At 42.5% G+C, this 12755-nt stretch overlaps 1 protein-coding gene across 3 annotated transcripts in view; it reads right to left on the bottom strand.

The window, feature by feature from the left end:
- Positions 1-12178, bottom strand: part of ppp1r12a (protein phosphatase 1, regulatory subunit 12A) — a 69189-nt gene extending 57011 nt beyond the window's left edge. For 2 of the 3 annotated variants that reach the window (XM_007895361.2, XM_007895359.2), the window contains exon 1: positions 11850-12178. In XM_007895361.2, coding sequence (XP_007893552.1) covers positions 11850-12080 — 231 coding nt within the window. In that variant the 5' untranslated portion in view covers positions 12081-12178. The remainder of the gene's footprint in view (positions 1-11849) is intronic. The other variant, XM_007895362.2, reaches the window with a different exon arrangement.
- Positions 12179-12755: the final 577 nt, after the last annotated feature.

The following is a 12755-nucleotide window of genomic DNA, read 5'->3' as shown; positions in this document are numbered from 1 at the left end:
GCCTTTCTGCCCCCATCCTTTGGAACTCCATCCCACAGTCCCTTCACCTAAGACCCTCCTCTTCAACTGCACCTTCGGTCATTCTCCAACACCTACCCTCCCTGCCCTTCCACCCATCCTGATCCCAATCCCCCAGCTCGGGTCCAAATCCTTAATTGTCCAGGACGTTGAGACATCCTCCAGATGTGAAAAATGTTACACAAATGTAATTTGTTGTTGTTGTTTCTGTTATCTTATAATGTTTGCATATCCGGAGTTAGCCATCAATGTAAAGCAGCCAATAATTTTCCATGTGTATTCTCAGATTTTTTTAAAAAAAAGTTAACAATAATGAGGTTGGAAGATAACATTAACATAGTAGTTCAGTTGGAATGGCAAGACCACGAGCAGAACATACTGTACTGGTATGAATTTAGCCCCATTTCTTCTAACCACTACCTCAATGAGTCATTTTGAGGAATACTCACTATTCAAGCAACCATTCAAAACACAAGTTAGGAAAATACAAATTCTTCACAATTTTACTAAAACAAAATCCTGACAATTTGAACATGGACGTCTAATCTGTAGCTGCTACAAGGTATACACTAGATTTAGATATTATAGCTTTGAAGTCTTGGCAGTTCCATTTTTTTTGTAACATTCAGATAGTGTGTTATCAATAGTAACTCGGGAACACGAGCAACCATTGAAAGATACAATAAGAAAGCTAAGAAAGATGCACTTTGGGGGTAACTTTTTGGAAGATAACTTATGAAAAGCAAAACTGGAGCAGCGGCTTCAGAAATGAGCCTAATTCCACACTAATTGCAACAGGAAATGACACTTAACCGCCTTTACTTTAACTACACTTCAAGAAAAACAGGAAGTTAATGCCCATTTCCAAATGTCCACTATCCCTTTTTACATCCTTAATTTACAAAATCCCTATCGGGATCCCAAACAATTCCCACAGCATGCAACATTTAGGCAAATTAAGATTGCATTTTATGAAATCAATATGAAGTCAGCACCAAAAAACGTTCAAAAAGACAACCGATCCAACCCCGTGTTCCAAAATAAAGTGAACTTTATGTAATAAACTCAAACAAAATATATAAAACTTTGAGAAGGGAAAGACAATGGTTGCTAGTTACAAATAATAGAATCAGAATATAACATTTAAATTTAAACACACCAATGACATATTGATTTCAGCAAAAGCTGGTTACAATGTTAAACTTTCTCTACTTTGCTTCAAAAGAGCATCTTTAGTCCTGTGGAGTCCTGTAGCTCAGTGGTTAGAGCACTCGCTTTGCAAGCGAGAGACCTGAGTTCAATTCCAGGCAGAGGGTGAAACCTCGGGCAAGTTTCCTTACTCCACACAGAGCCTAATAATAATCCCTCCAAAAACCCAAAACAATAATAAATTGGTCATTTTCAATCTACGACTGTTTGTGGGACATTGCTGTGCGCAATTGGCTGCCGCGTTCGCCCACAAATATACAGTCAATTCACTTTACAGTGTGTTCTGTGAAGCGCTTTGGGACGTCCTCCCGATGTGAAAAGCGCTATATCAAATGCAAGGATTATTATTATTATTATTATTTAACAACCATTTCATAAAGCATCAGACAATGATTCCATCAGCATAACATTGCCATTTCCCACACCAGTTATATAAACTGGATAGGACAGCCAATTTGGTAACAATCAGAACTGAATTCCATGCAATTTTATAGTGTCAAAATCTGTCGGTTAGAACCTTGGTTTAAAAAAAACCTACCCAGAAATAATACATGTACTACTTTTTGGCAAGAGTACTGCATACAGTTCTGGTTCCCATGACATAAGAGGGAGCTGCTCAGACCCTAGAGACAGTGCAGAGCAGCTCCATGTTAGAGGGATGAACAAGGAATGATTCTTCAGCTTTAAAATGATGTCTCAAGAAGGGACCTGAGAGGTATATACATGTTAAATGAGATTGAGACGATAAAGCCAAATGCACCTTCAGATACACCAAGACAGCAGGACACAGGTTTAGAGTTGTGAAGGGCAATTTCAGGACAGTATTTCTTAACACAGAGGTTAACAGCTAGAAAAAGGAAAGGTAGTTGAGGCCAGGAAGTTGGATCATTTAAGAAACCCCTTGATCCTATGTTGGGAAAACACGAGTGGGTATTCAAAAACTTGCATTTATATAGCACCCTTCACACAGGGTAGTGTCTCGGGGCACTTAACAGTGTTCAAGGCGGAGGGATTGAAGGAGAGCTCCAAAATTTCGGGGCGCAGTGGCTGAAAGCATGCCCACTGATGGTGGAGCGGAGGGGACAAGCAGGAGGTTGGAGCCAGCCGAGCGAAAGCTACGGGTCATGGAATCAACAGGTCGGAGAGGTAGGAAGGTATCATGGCGTGAAGGGATTTGTAGACGAGTCCGAGGATCTTGAAGTCGATCCATTCTTTGGTAGGATGATATTCGGGAAGGATGAGATGAAAGGGGCTAAAGGTTCTTCATTCAAACACCGTGAAATATCCTTTCTTTTATTTTAATACAGTATGGGACGACCTTCCAAAGCACGGGTTAATCTTACATTCAATGCCATTCAATTAAAAAATGAAAATTGATCTTCTCCAACATAAAGACAGTTCATAATGGATAGGAGTGATTTTATTTGCAATCAACATTTTTACTGGTGAATAAAACCATTTTCTGTGACGTCTTTTTGACCGTGCCGTCAGCCGTCTTCCTAACTCTGCCCTCCATCACACCAATCCTGCTCCCCCCCATTCTCGGGTCCTGATCCTCAACTGTTCAGCGCCTTGGGACATCCTCCCGACATGAAAGGCGCTTTACAAATGTAATTGTTGTTGTTTTTCTTATTCAAGTCTTGTAGTTGGATATTTACAAACCAGAGCATTCAATTCAAATACAATCAGGTATACTAACAGTATCACAAATGCTGAGGAACTCTTCGTGAAGCTCTTTCCGGTGAAATGCCATTAAAACAGATCAATAAATTAAACTTGCGAAAAATTGTATTGCAGATTTCATTTACTGAACTGCATGAATGGTATTTCAACAGAAGAGCTTTGTGGAGAGTTCCTGAAAATGTAATTCAAACAGATTGTCAATATAGATAGGACAATAAAACCTGTACGTTTATTTTAAAACATTCAGATTAAATACGTGTCCAACGCAAAGATTAAAGTTCTTGACCAATTCTATACAACTATGACTAAGCACCACAAGGCAATCTACAAAGTACAGTAATTGTCATCGACTTTTTGGGAAGATACAATTAAAACAAAACAAGTATAAAATACTGCAAAATCACCATCAGTGGAACCAGCTACAGTGCACCAAATAGATTCTAGGAAGTATATTTACTATACTTCACAGTAAGACTACTACTGAACATTGTTATGTCACAACGGAACCATGCAGGACATACAACAGTTTAAGCCCTTTTATAGTACTGAATCAGTTTTCCCCAGCTATTAACAATGTGGAATAAATCAATAATTATTAAAAAGCACAGTGGTTCAATATTAGTTTGTCAGGAGAAATCAAAAGCACACTTGATTAAAAGAAAGTCATCAAACCAAAGTGACTGCCAAAAGCTTCTATGGCTAAAATACCATTACGTTTCATTACCTTAATGCCACAACCAAAAGGTCAATTCACAAAATTTAAAACTGAACCTTTCACTAATGCCAGTTGTCCAGCTGTTCAATAATTGCTTTATTTATTATGGCGACATTTGTAGAGGCCTAGAGGGTCTAATTTGTAAAAGGATACGATAAAACTTAACACAACCATTTAAAAAATGCTCATAAGTCATTCGACTTCCAAACCTACAATCATATTCAACCTCATCTCTACATTCTACGCCCTAAAGTCATACAAACCACTTGCAGCAAAGTGAATATGGTCTCGTTTTAGTTAGATACCCAAGTGTCAGCCTCGCTCAAATGGTAGCATTGTTGCCCGCAAGACATTTGAGGGTTCAATCCCTTGTTGGGACATTCACTTCACAGTCTAGCCCGACACTCCCAATACAGTACTGGGAGAACACTGCATGTTACAGGAGCTGTTCTTCCGATGAAATGTTGAACCGAGATTCTGACCTATTTAGGGAGACGCTAAAAATTCCATGGCACTATTCGAAAAGCAAAGGGAGTTTTTCCAGTTGTCTTGGCCAACAATGCTCAAATAAAATTGGTCATTCACGTTACTGCTGTTTGCAAATTGGCTGCCGCATTCACCTACAAATAGTAGTCACTATAACATATCCTGTGATCTCTTTGAGCCATCCTCCTGACATGAAAGACCCTATGTCAAATGTAAGGATGATATGATCATCCCACATTCTGAATAAATTTCCAATCAACTACATGGAGAGCCTTCAGTAGCAGTTATAAATTTATTATACATTATTTTAATTTATCAGAATACAAACAATTTGTACAAAAAAACAAGAAAAAAAGTAGTTAGAATTAAGACTGCTGAGAAAGAAGCTCAGTGAAAGCATGAAATTAACAAAAAAGGTTTTATTCATTCTGTGGTACAGATACATGCAGCAAGTAATCTAATATTGATTTACACCCCCCACCAGATGTTTTATAGTTAGTCATTTCAACACCCATTTATTCTTGAATTTTCAATAGTTAATTGTCTATCAATGAGGCAGTTTTAACACAACTAGTGGCTCAGCGGTGATCAGAAAAGATGCCTTCAACCTCGCAGCGTACAATTTGGATAAAATCATCTAGGAATATTTTGGAATACTCAAGATGGTGATGTGATTTCATACATTGCCAGATTATAGAAAAAGGCCAAGCGCTTTCATGGTTCTCAAATTACTTCTCGAGCATACAATGGATTTGCTCCCATTTGTCAATCTCCTCAACCCATGATCCATTCCCTGGCAGAAGGTCACCAGACCCTCAATATTACCCTTGAACATACTCAAAGCAGCTATTTTATTTCCACCTGGTCGCTGACACCTAGGCTGTCAGAGAACAGGCCAAGGTTGATACTGTATAAAGCAGATTAAGTACAGAATAAATTAAGACTGCCAAACAATGTTAATCTAAGAAAATTAAAGTATTTGGGGGCATTTCACTAACTGTTAAAATCAGAGCCATCAGCATTCAGGGTGCAAAGTCTACAATTTACAGCAAAGTCTTTCAGAAGATGTTTGGCTCATCTACAAACATGAAGAATCACTTCTTCTATTTGGCAACTGAGAATGAAAGTCAAACTGAGCCACAGGAAGAATCAAATGAGAACACACAAGAGTTTACATAATGTAAAGCTAGAATAGTTTTATGGTATAGAATTCATTAATTGCACAACCACTTCAATTTAGTGATTTAAGACTTAAATAAAAACACTTTTCCTATTGTGCAAAGACGAATGAGGCAATAAAGGCAGATCCACACAATGCAAATTTTAAAATATGAACTACAACTGCCCCTTCTAGTAAATTATCAAATGAATATAAGTGATACTAATAAACGTCGCTTATAGCAGTGCTGGCTAGAGAAGAGTGGCAGAAAGAATTTACATTTTTATAGCATCCATCACCTCCTCAAACTGTCTCAAAGCTATTCACAGGTTATTAGTCAGGTGCAGTGACTAGTGGGCAAAGGCAGCTGCCGGTTGTGCTGTCAATGGTGCATATATGGCAACATGTTAAACTTTTTCACCTGTTTATTGTACTATAACTCAACAATGTGACTTAACATCTTTAAAAGCAGAGAGAAAAATCACAAATGTCAGGAACTACCTTATTGAAATAACAATTGTTTCCAAAAACAATGACTAGAAGTAATTTTCTGAAATTGGTTGTACTGTTTAATACCACACCCATGTACTTCATATCGAGCTTTGCCTAAAAGCTCCGATGCCAAAACCATACCATAATGGCACTGCAGCATTCAAGCTTTTTCCAGCAACAGTCCAGAAAAGCAATTCAAGACAATTAAGACAAAAAGTAACATTGAGTATCAATTCTTACATCGAATACAAAGTTGGTTTATGTTATTGAGCAGGGGGACTATTTTGAATCAAAAATATGCCTTTGGGTCAATATTTGTCACAGCTTCATTTTACCAGTGTTTGATAACCAAAGTGTTCCGAACATCTACACAGTTAACACAATGTGTCGACGTCTCAGTTAAAACCAAAAACTCAATTATTTCAAGGTTTACAGTTCCACTATGTTAAGAGTATAAATCTCAAAATTAAGAGTCCTCAAACTCTGAGTAGAAGCTTTTGTGTTGAGACTTGCAGGCTCCAGTACTGCTTTTCAACAGCTGAGCGCTGAAGCTTTTGTTAGATCTGGATCCCCAGGGTTCTTTAACTGTCAGAGTGTTTAGAAACACGAATATCTAAACAAAAGTATATCTCCTGAAAAGTTTATTTAGTTCGGGAGGCAGACACTACACTTTTAATTTCTTGTGCTTCTCATGGTTAAAAAAAGAACTGAAACTCACTGAGTGCTGTAATTATAAAATGAACTCTCCCTCAATCCCTTCGCCTTGCCCCCCCCCCCTCTCTCCCCTTTTCAAATTCTGCCCGAAAACCTTCCTTTTCGGCCATGCTTACAGTCACCTCTCCCCGATCCCCCCCCGGCTCGGAGTCAGGCTCCACCACTGTTAGGCGCTCTGAGACGCTACTCTGGGTGGAGGGTGCTATATAAGTGCAAGTTGTTATTGTTGTTGTTGGAATATAATTCTCCACCATTGAAACTGTTTTTTTTATATACTTAGTTCTCCATTAGGATCGACTCACAGCAATAGAGGCCAGCACACAAGTTTGTATTTTACAAATTGTAAACTGCTCAAGCCAGAGACTATCCAAAACCTGGCATTATATAAAATCACAATGAATATGTGACTCAGGTAAAGGATGATGTCTACAAGGATGAAGGAAATGCCATATTACAGCACGTTAGCCAGTTACAGTTTTAAAATAACTCAGAAGCCAACAAATTTACAAAGGAAATATAATTCCTAAGTTCAGGTATGCATTCCTAATTAGATAAATGGTCCAATCCCACGACTGTTTCACATGAATCTGCCGAGAGGCTGTGATAAGATTTAACTTGTTCTTTACGTTTCAAAACAGAACAATATTCTTGGAGGCAGGGAGTATAAACTTCACAATCTCACTTCCAAAGTCACTAAAACGTCGGCAACCTGATTCAATAACAACTTACATTCACAGAACACCCTTCACGAAGGATAACATTTGAGCATTTCACAGTGGCAAGGTTGGACAATGAGTCTGGGAGACCGGGAAGGTGACCATAGGTCGAAAGGTAGGTTGTAAGTTGGGATGTAAAGACAGAAGAGGCGAGGCCAAGGGACAGGGACTGGGTTCCAGAGATTGGAGTCATAGTGATCGAAAGCATTGGGGGGTATGTAGTAGATCTATGTTAGCTGAGTGAGGGGGCAGGCAAAGGCGTGGCGTACAAGCAGATCAGCGAGTGTGGCATGAAGGACAGTGAGAAATGTGGAGTCCAAAGGACAGTCAACCCAACCTCCAAGGTTATTTACTGGTTGGGTAACTTTGAGAGAAAGTCAATGGACATTGAGGTGGTCGAAGATGAAGGTGAGGAGATGTTGGCAGGGGTGGAAAGAATGGATTCTGTATCATCCATGTTAAACTGCAGAAAGTTAAGTGTTGATTGAGGTGCATAAATGTTCAAACCAAATGAAAGAAATAGGCTAAGCATGCAGGAAGAGCCCACTTTGTGGCCTGTGGTCACTAAAGGATTTTATTGGTAATTTTGTATAAATGAAACAACCATTAAAAAATAGAAAAGTATTTCAGAATTCCAGGAAGATTTCACAACTACATTAAATTGTGCCTTTCAAGTAAAAGACCATAACAAATGGGGGTTGCAATCCCAGGATTTCGAGAGCATTAACATTGGCTTTTCGAATGTATTTTGAAAGCAGGGAGAGAGATAGCAAGCCAAAAGGTTTTTGGAAGAGTACCAGGATAGCGCTCCAAGATGCTATCCTGCACGAAGGGCACTTCATAAATGTTGTTGGTGTTATGCCAGAGGACACAGACATGGCGGCTGAAGGTTTGGTCACCAAATAGTGGATAAAACTGAGTGATAAGTTAGCAAATGAACAGCGAGAAGAGTTGAAAGTATGCAATAAGAATTGACGACTGGAGAATTGGTAATGTGGGGTGTGAGAGTAGAGAGATTCGAATAACAAGATTGCAAAAACCAATTTGAAAGTTTAATGTGTGCTGTATCCTACATCACACTGTAAATATGACATTTCACAGTACATTTGATGAACTTGCATCTAGTTCAACAGGATAAGAGGATTTATTATTTTAGAAGTGGTTTTGGAGAAGACAATTCCCTCTGAAGAATTCAAGCTTTCAACCATTTGTAATTTGCAATTTTGCAACACAATACTAAACAAACTGTTGCGCAATCTGCCAACAAAAGAAATAATGAAATAGACTGAACTGTTCAACACGTTAACATTCAGTCAAGTTCAGCCCTACTAGCTCAAGTAATTCTTCCCACAGAGAGAGAAAATGTTCACTATGAAGTTTCAATCATTACCAAAAATATGCTGCTTAAAAAGGTTGAACTGACAAAATAAATGAAAACTATAACCTGGGATACAATGATGTTAGGTTGTGACCCTCACGAAGATGATAACTGGAATGCTGACTGTCTGAACAAACAAGTTTACTATCATTAAATCAAAACAAAAGTTTATCATAATGAGTTCAAGTAAAAAGGATCTTGCATTAAATTGGATGTTATCAGTCATAAATTTAGCCGCATTCCATGCTTTAGTACAAACTGCTCTTTACCAGTTTACGCTTCAAAAATACATAAAACAATTCACCAGAATCTGGCAACTGTGCAGTTAGAAATACAACTACGGTATACAAGAAATCAGCATAAACTAGCTCCATGCTAACATGCAAGAAAACAAGACATTATTTGACTTCCGTATCATTGCTGCTTTCCAATAAAAAACTGTATTCTCAGCTAGAGGTTATTACAAATTTGGCAGCTGAGGAATGCTTCCACTCCTATGCCACAGTTTCAATAGGCTGTCATTTTAGGAATGCACGTTGCAAAGCATGACAGGTTGGAATGTATCCACCCATCTGATATCATCAGAACAGGCACCTCACACTACACACTAAATTACAAGGCCTTACACTACAAGCCTTGGTTGAATTAAAAAGAGAACAATTACAGATCAATGTGGACAGATCTATTACGCAAGTTTACACCTTTGCATTTTAAGCTCACTTTTTTGCTAAGAGAACCAGATTTGTTATTTCACAGATGTCACCATCTAATCGTAGAAGCTTTGTAACAATCAATGAGGATTACTAAGGGGAAAAGTTTGATAGTAAATAAATGCACTTTACAACAACAACAAAATTACATTTATAGAGCGCCTTTCACGTCAGGAGAATGTCCCAAAGCACTGAACAGTCAGGCGTCGGGGCCCGAGCATGAGGGAGGGGTGGTGTAGGGGTGAGGGAGGCAGAGAGGAGGGAGGGAGACCAAAGGCACGGTCAAAGAGAAGGGTCTTGAGACCGGCCTTGAAGGAGGCAAGGGAGACGCGAGGCGAAGGGACCGTGGGATGGAGTTCCAGAGTGTGGGGGCAGAGAGGCTGAAAGCCCAGCCACCGATGGTAGGGCGGGTCGGGGGGGAGACATGGAGCAGGCCGGAGCCCAATGAACGGAGGGAGCTTTATTATTACAACATTATTACAACATTGGAGCTTTATTATACGGTAAAGTTATCTCTCTGAAATCACAAGGACCACTTATCTGTAGTCTTGACACACATTTAAAATTTAAGTTTTATTACGCTAACCTAACCTATTAACCTTGTTATCCAATTTTTTGACCAATGTGAACTGTAGCTTATATGACGAACATGATCCAGAGTTATCTTATTCAGTCAATTCTAATTGGCTGGCTCCGGCCTCTTGCTTGTCCCTTATCCCTTTTGCTCCCCCATCGGGGGTCTTGCTTTCAGGCACTACTCCCTGATATTTTGGAACTCTCTCTCAATCCCACCCTTGTCTCCTCCTTCATCTTTTGCAGGTCATGTTGAAGACCTTACTTCCCCCACCCCCGACTTGGCATCAGGGTCCGCCACTGTTAACCGCTCCGAGATCCTACCTCACGTGAAGGGCACTATTTTAAGGCAAGTTGTTGTTCGGAGTGCATAAATTGTGAGTATTTTTTTCAAAAGATTTTGAGAATCATGCAGCGAGTATATCAATCCTTTATGAACCTCATATGGAGATTACGCACACAACCAGATATCATGACAATGACAGCTGTAGTAAGACAAAATCCATACACACACATATACACACACACACATATATATATATATACACACAGACATATATAACACTGGAATAATAACACACATCTTACAAAGATCACAAAACTATAAATTAATCTCAAAGCTCGTCACCTGAGCTCCTCAATCAAAACTAATGCTCTGCAATTTATGAAATGCATACTTATTTCTCTGTTTACTCATTTTCTTTCGCCAAAAAATTGTTTACGGAGACTAACAGTATAAATATTTATTTGGGGCATCCCTTAAAATAGGCATTACGACGTGTAAACCGGCATCACACGTTTTCATTTAATTGGTGGAAATCTGTACCTAACGTAACTGGTAAACCAGGGCATTCATAACAAATCCACAGGAAGGCACAGAAAAGATGCTGAGGGATCTGCCGCAGTTTTTTTTCCCCCCCAAAAAAAGGGGGGGATTTTAACCGTATCAGCAACGACGCAATTTTCAATCAGTCCAAAGCTTTTAATCTAATACTCTTCACCTTAAGCCTCAACGGGAGACACCAAACCCCCAAACAACCCGACGAAACGAAGCACAAATGTGGACAGATCGAGTTAAGATGGAGTTAAGATAGAGATCGTCCGCCACACAAACACACACCTCGAAATCGAAAGAGCAGGCGGTGGGGTGGGTGGGGGGGTATTTTGTACGATTGCAACAGCTAACGATAGAAATAGGAACAGAAACGAGCTTCCTCCTCGCATCACTGTCGTGTGTGGGTCCTGGGCTGCGGGGGAGCCGAAAGTTAAGAGAAACCTAACTGACAGCGGTCAAGCAGCCCGACCCCAACCCCAGCCCCGGCTCCACCCCAACCCCGACCCCAGCCCCGGCTCCACCCCAACCCCGACCCCAACCCCGGCTCCACCCCAACCCCGACCCCAACCCCGGCTCCACCCCAACCCCGACCCCAACCCCGACCCCAGCCCCGGCTCCAACCCAACCCCACCCCTACCCCAACCCCACCTCAGCCCCCTACCCCCTACCCCAGCCCCAACACCAGTCCCAGCCCGGCCCTAGAGAGAACTTCATATCCCCAACTCCGGCCTCGGGCTGCCATCAGTTCCCGACTCACAGCAGCACAACACACACAACAGGTAGAAACACCCCACCATCAGTTGGGAGCGGAGGAAGAGAGAGAGACAGAGAGGGAGGGAGGGAGGAATGAGCAGTTGGGCGCTGCTGCTGCTTTGGGGACACTCAGTATTCGAGCCCAGACACCGCCGAGAGCAGCGGCCGAAGAAGACCCAACGGTTCTCCCCCGCGGCCCCTCTCTCCAACCTTCCACACAACAAAACATATCGGGAAGGAAGGAAGGAGGAGGGAGGGGGGAGAGGGGATAAAAGGGTCGTGACCGGAGCTGCCCGCGGCCTGGGCGGCCTCTCTCTGTACATGGGGCCTGGGCCGGTGAGGCGGCGGGGGGGTGGGCGGGGGCAGTGGGAGCGAGAGGGGCGCGGGGCCGGCGGCGCTGGTACCGACCTGATGGAGGGCGGTCAGCCCGTCCACATTGGCGTAGTTGATGTCAGAGCCTCGATCCAGCAGCTTCTTGACCTCGTCCGTGTCGCCGCTGGAGCAGGCGGCCAGGAACACGGCGCCATTGTCGAACTTGACTTTGGTCTTCTTCTTCTTGAAGACGGGCGACTCGAGCTCGGTCTCCGACCCGAGCCACCGCTTCAGCTGCTCGTTCCTCTTCTGTTTGGCGTCCGCCATCTTCTGCCCCCCTCAGCTCGGTGGCTCCTCACCCCAGAGAGCGGGGAGCCATAGCGCCGCTCATCTGCATAACGTCGCGAGATCAGCCTCCGTCTCCCTCCCCCCCCTCCCCCCACCCCCCGCGGGCACAAACGCAAGTACGTACCGCACAGACGTACGCACGTACGTACGTAATGCGCGCACAGCGTGGGAGGGGGTGGTGGGGGGGAAAGGGTGTGACGTGTTACGCAGCTGAGATTGCCTGGAGCTGGAGCATTCATTGAATGAATGGGCAGAGGGAGAGGGAGAGGGAGGGATAGTTTGGGGAGTGGGGATTACGGAGGAGCTGAGTTGGAAGAGTCCTGCTCCCGGCCCGCGCTTTGCCCCCCACCTCGCCCGTCTCCGCGTCACATCTCGAAGACCTTCGACCGAAAATGCCAGTGGCCGCCCTGGCGCGCCATCGGGTTCCGCCACGTTTAAGCGCTCCCGTGCGCGACCACGTGTGTAGGTGCCACGTGAGTGCAAGTTCTTGGTGGTGTCCTACTTACCGACCAAGCTGTCCGGTGGTCAGTCGTCAGCGGTGCCCTGGGAGTATACTCCAGACCCCACTTGGCTCAGGAACTGGATTACTGCGACCGCCACAGAAGGTTGATTCGTTTCGAGAGGAGTTTCTCTACACCCCACCATCATCAACTA

The sequence above is a fragment of the Callorhinchus milii genome, unplaced genomic scaffold, assembly GCF_018977255.1.
Source record: "Callorhinchus milii isolate IMCB2004 unplaced genomic scaffold, IMCB_Cmil_1.0 Scaffold5, whole genome shotgun sequence".
Classification (NCBI taxonomy): Eukaryota; Metazoa; Chordata; class Chondrichthyes; order Chimaeriformes; family Callorhinchidae; genus Callorhinchus; species Callorhinchus milii.
This window is presented reverse-complemented; position numbering and strand designations above follow the sequence as displayed.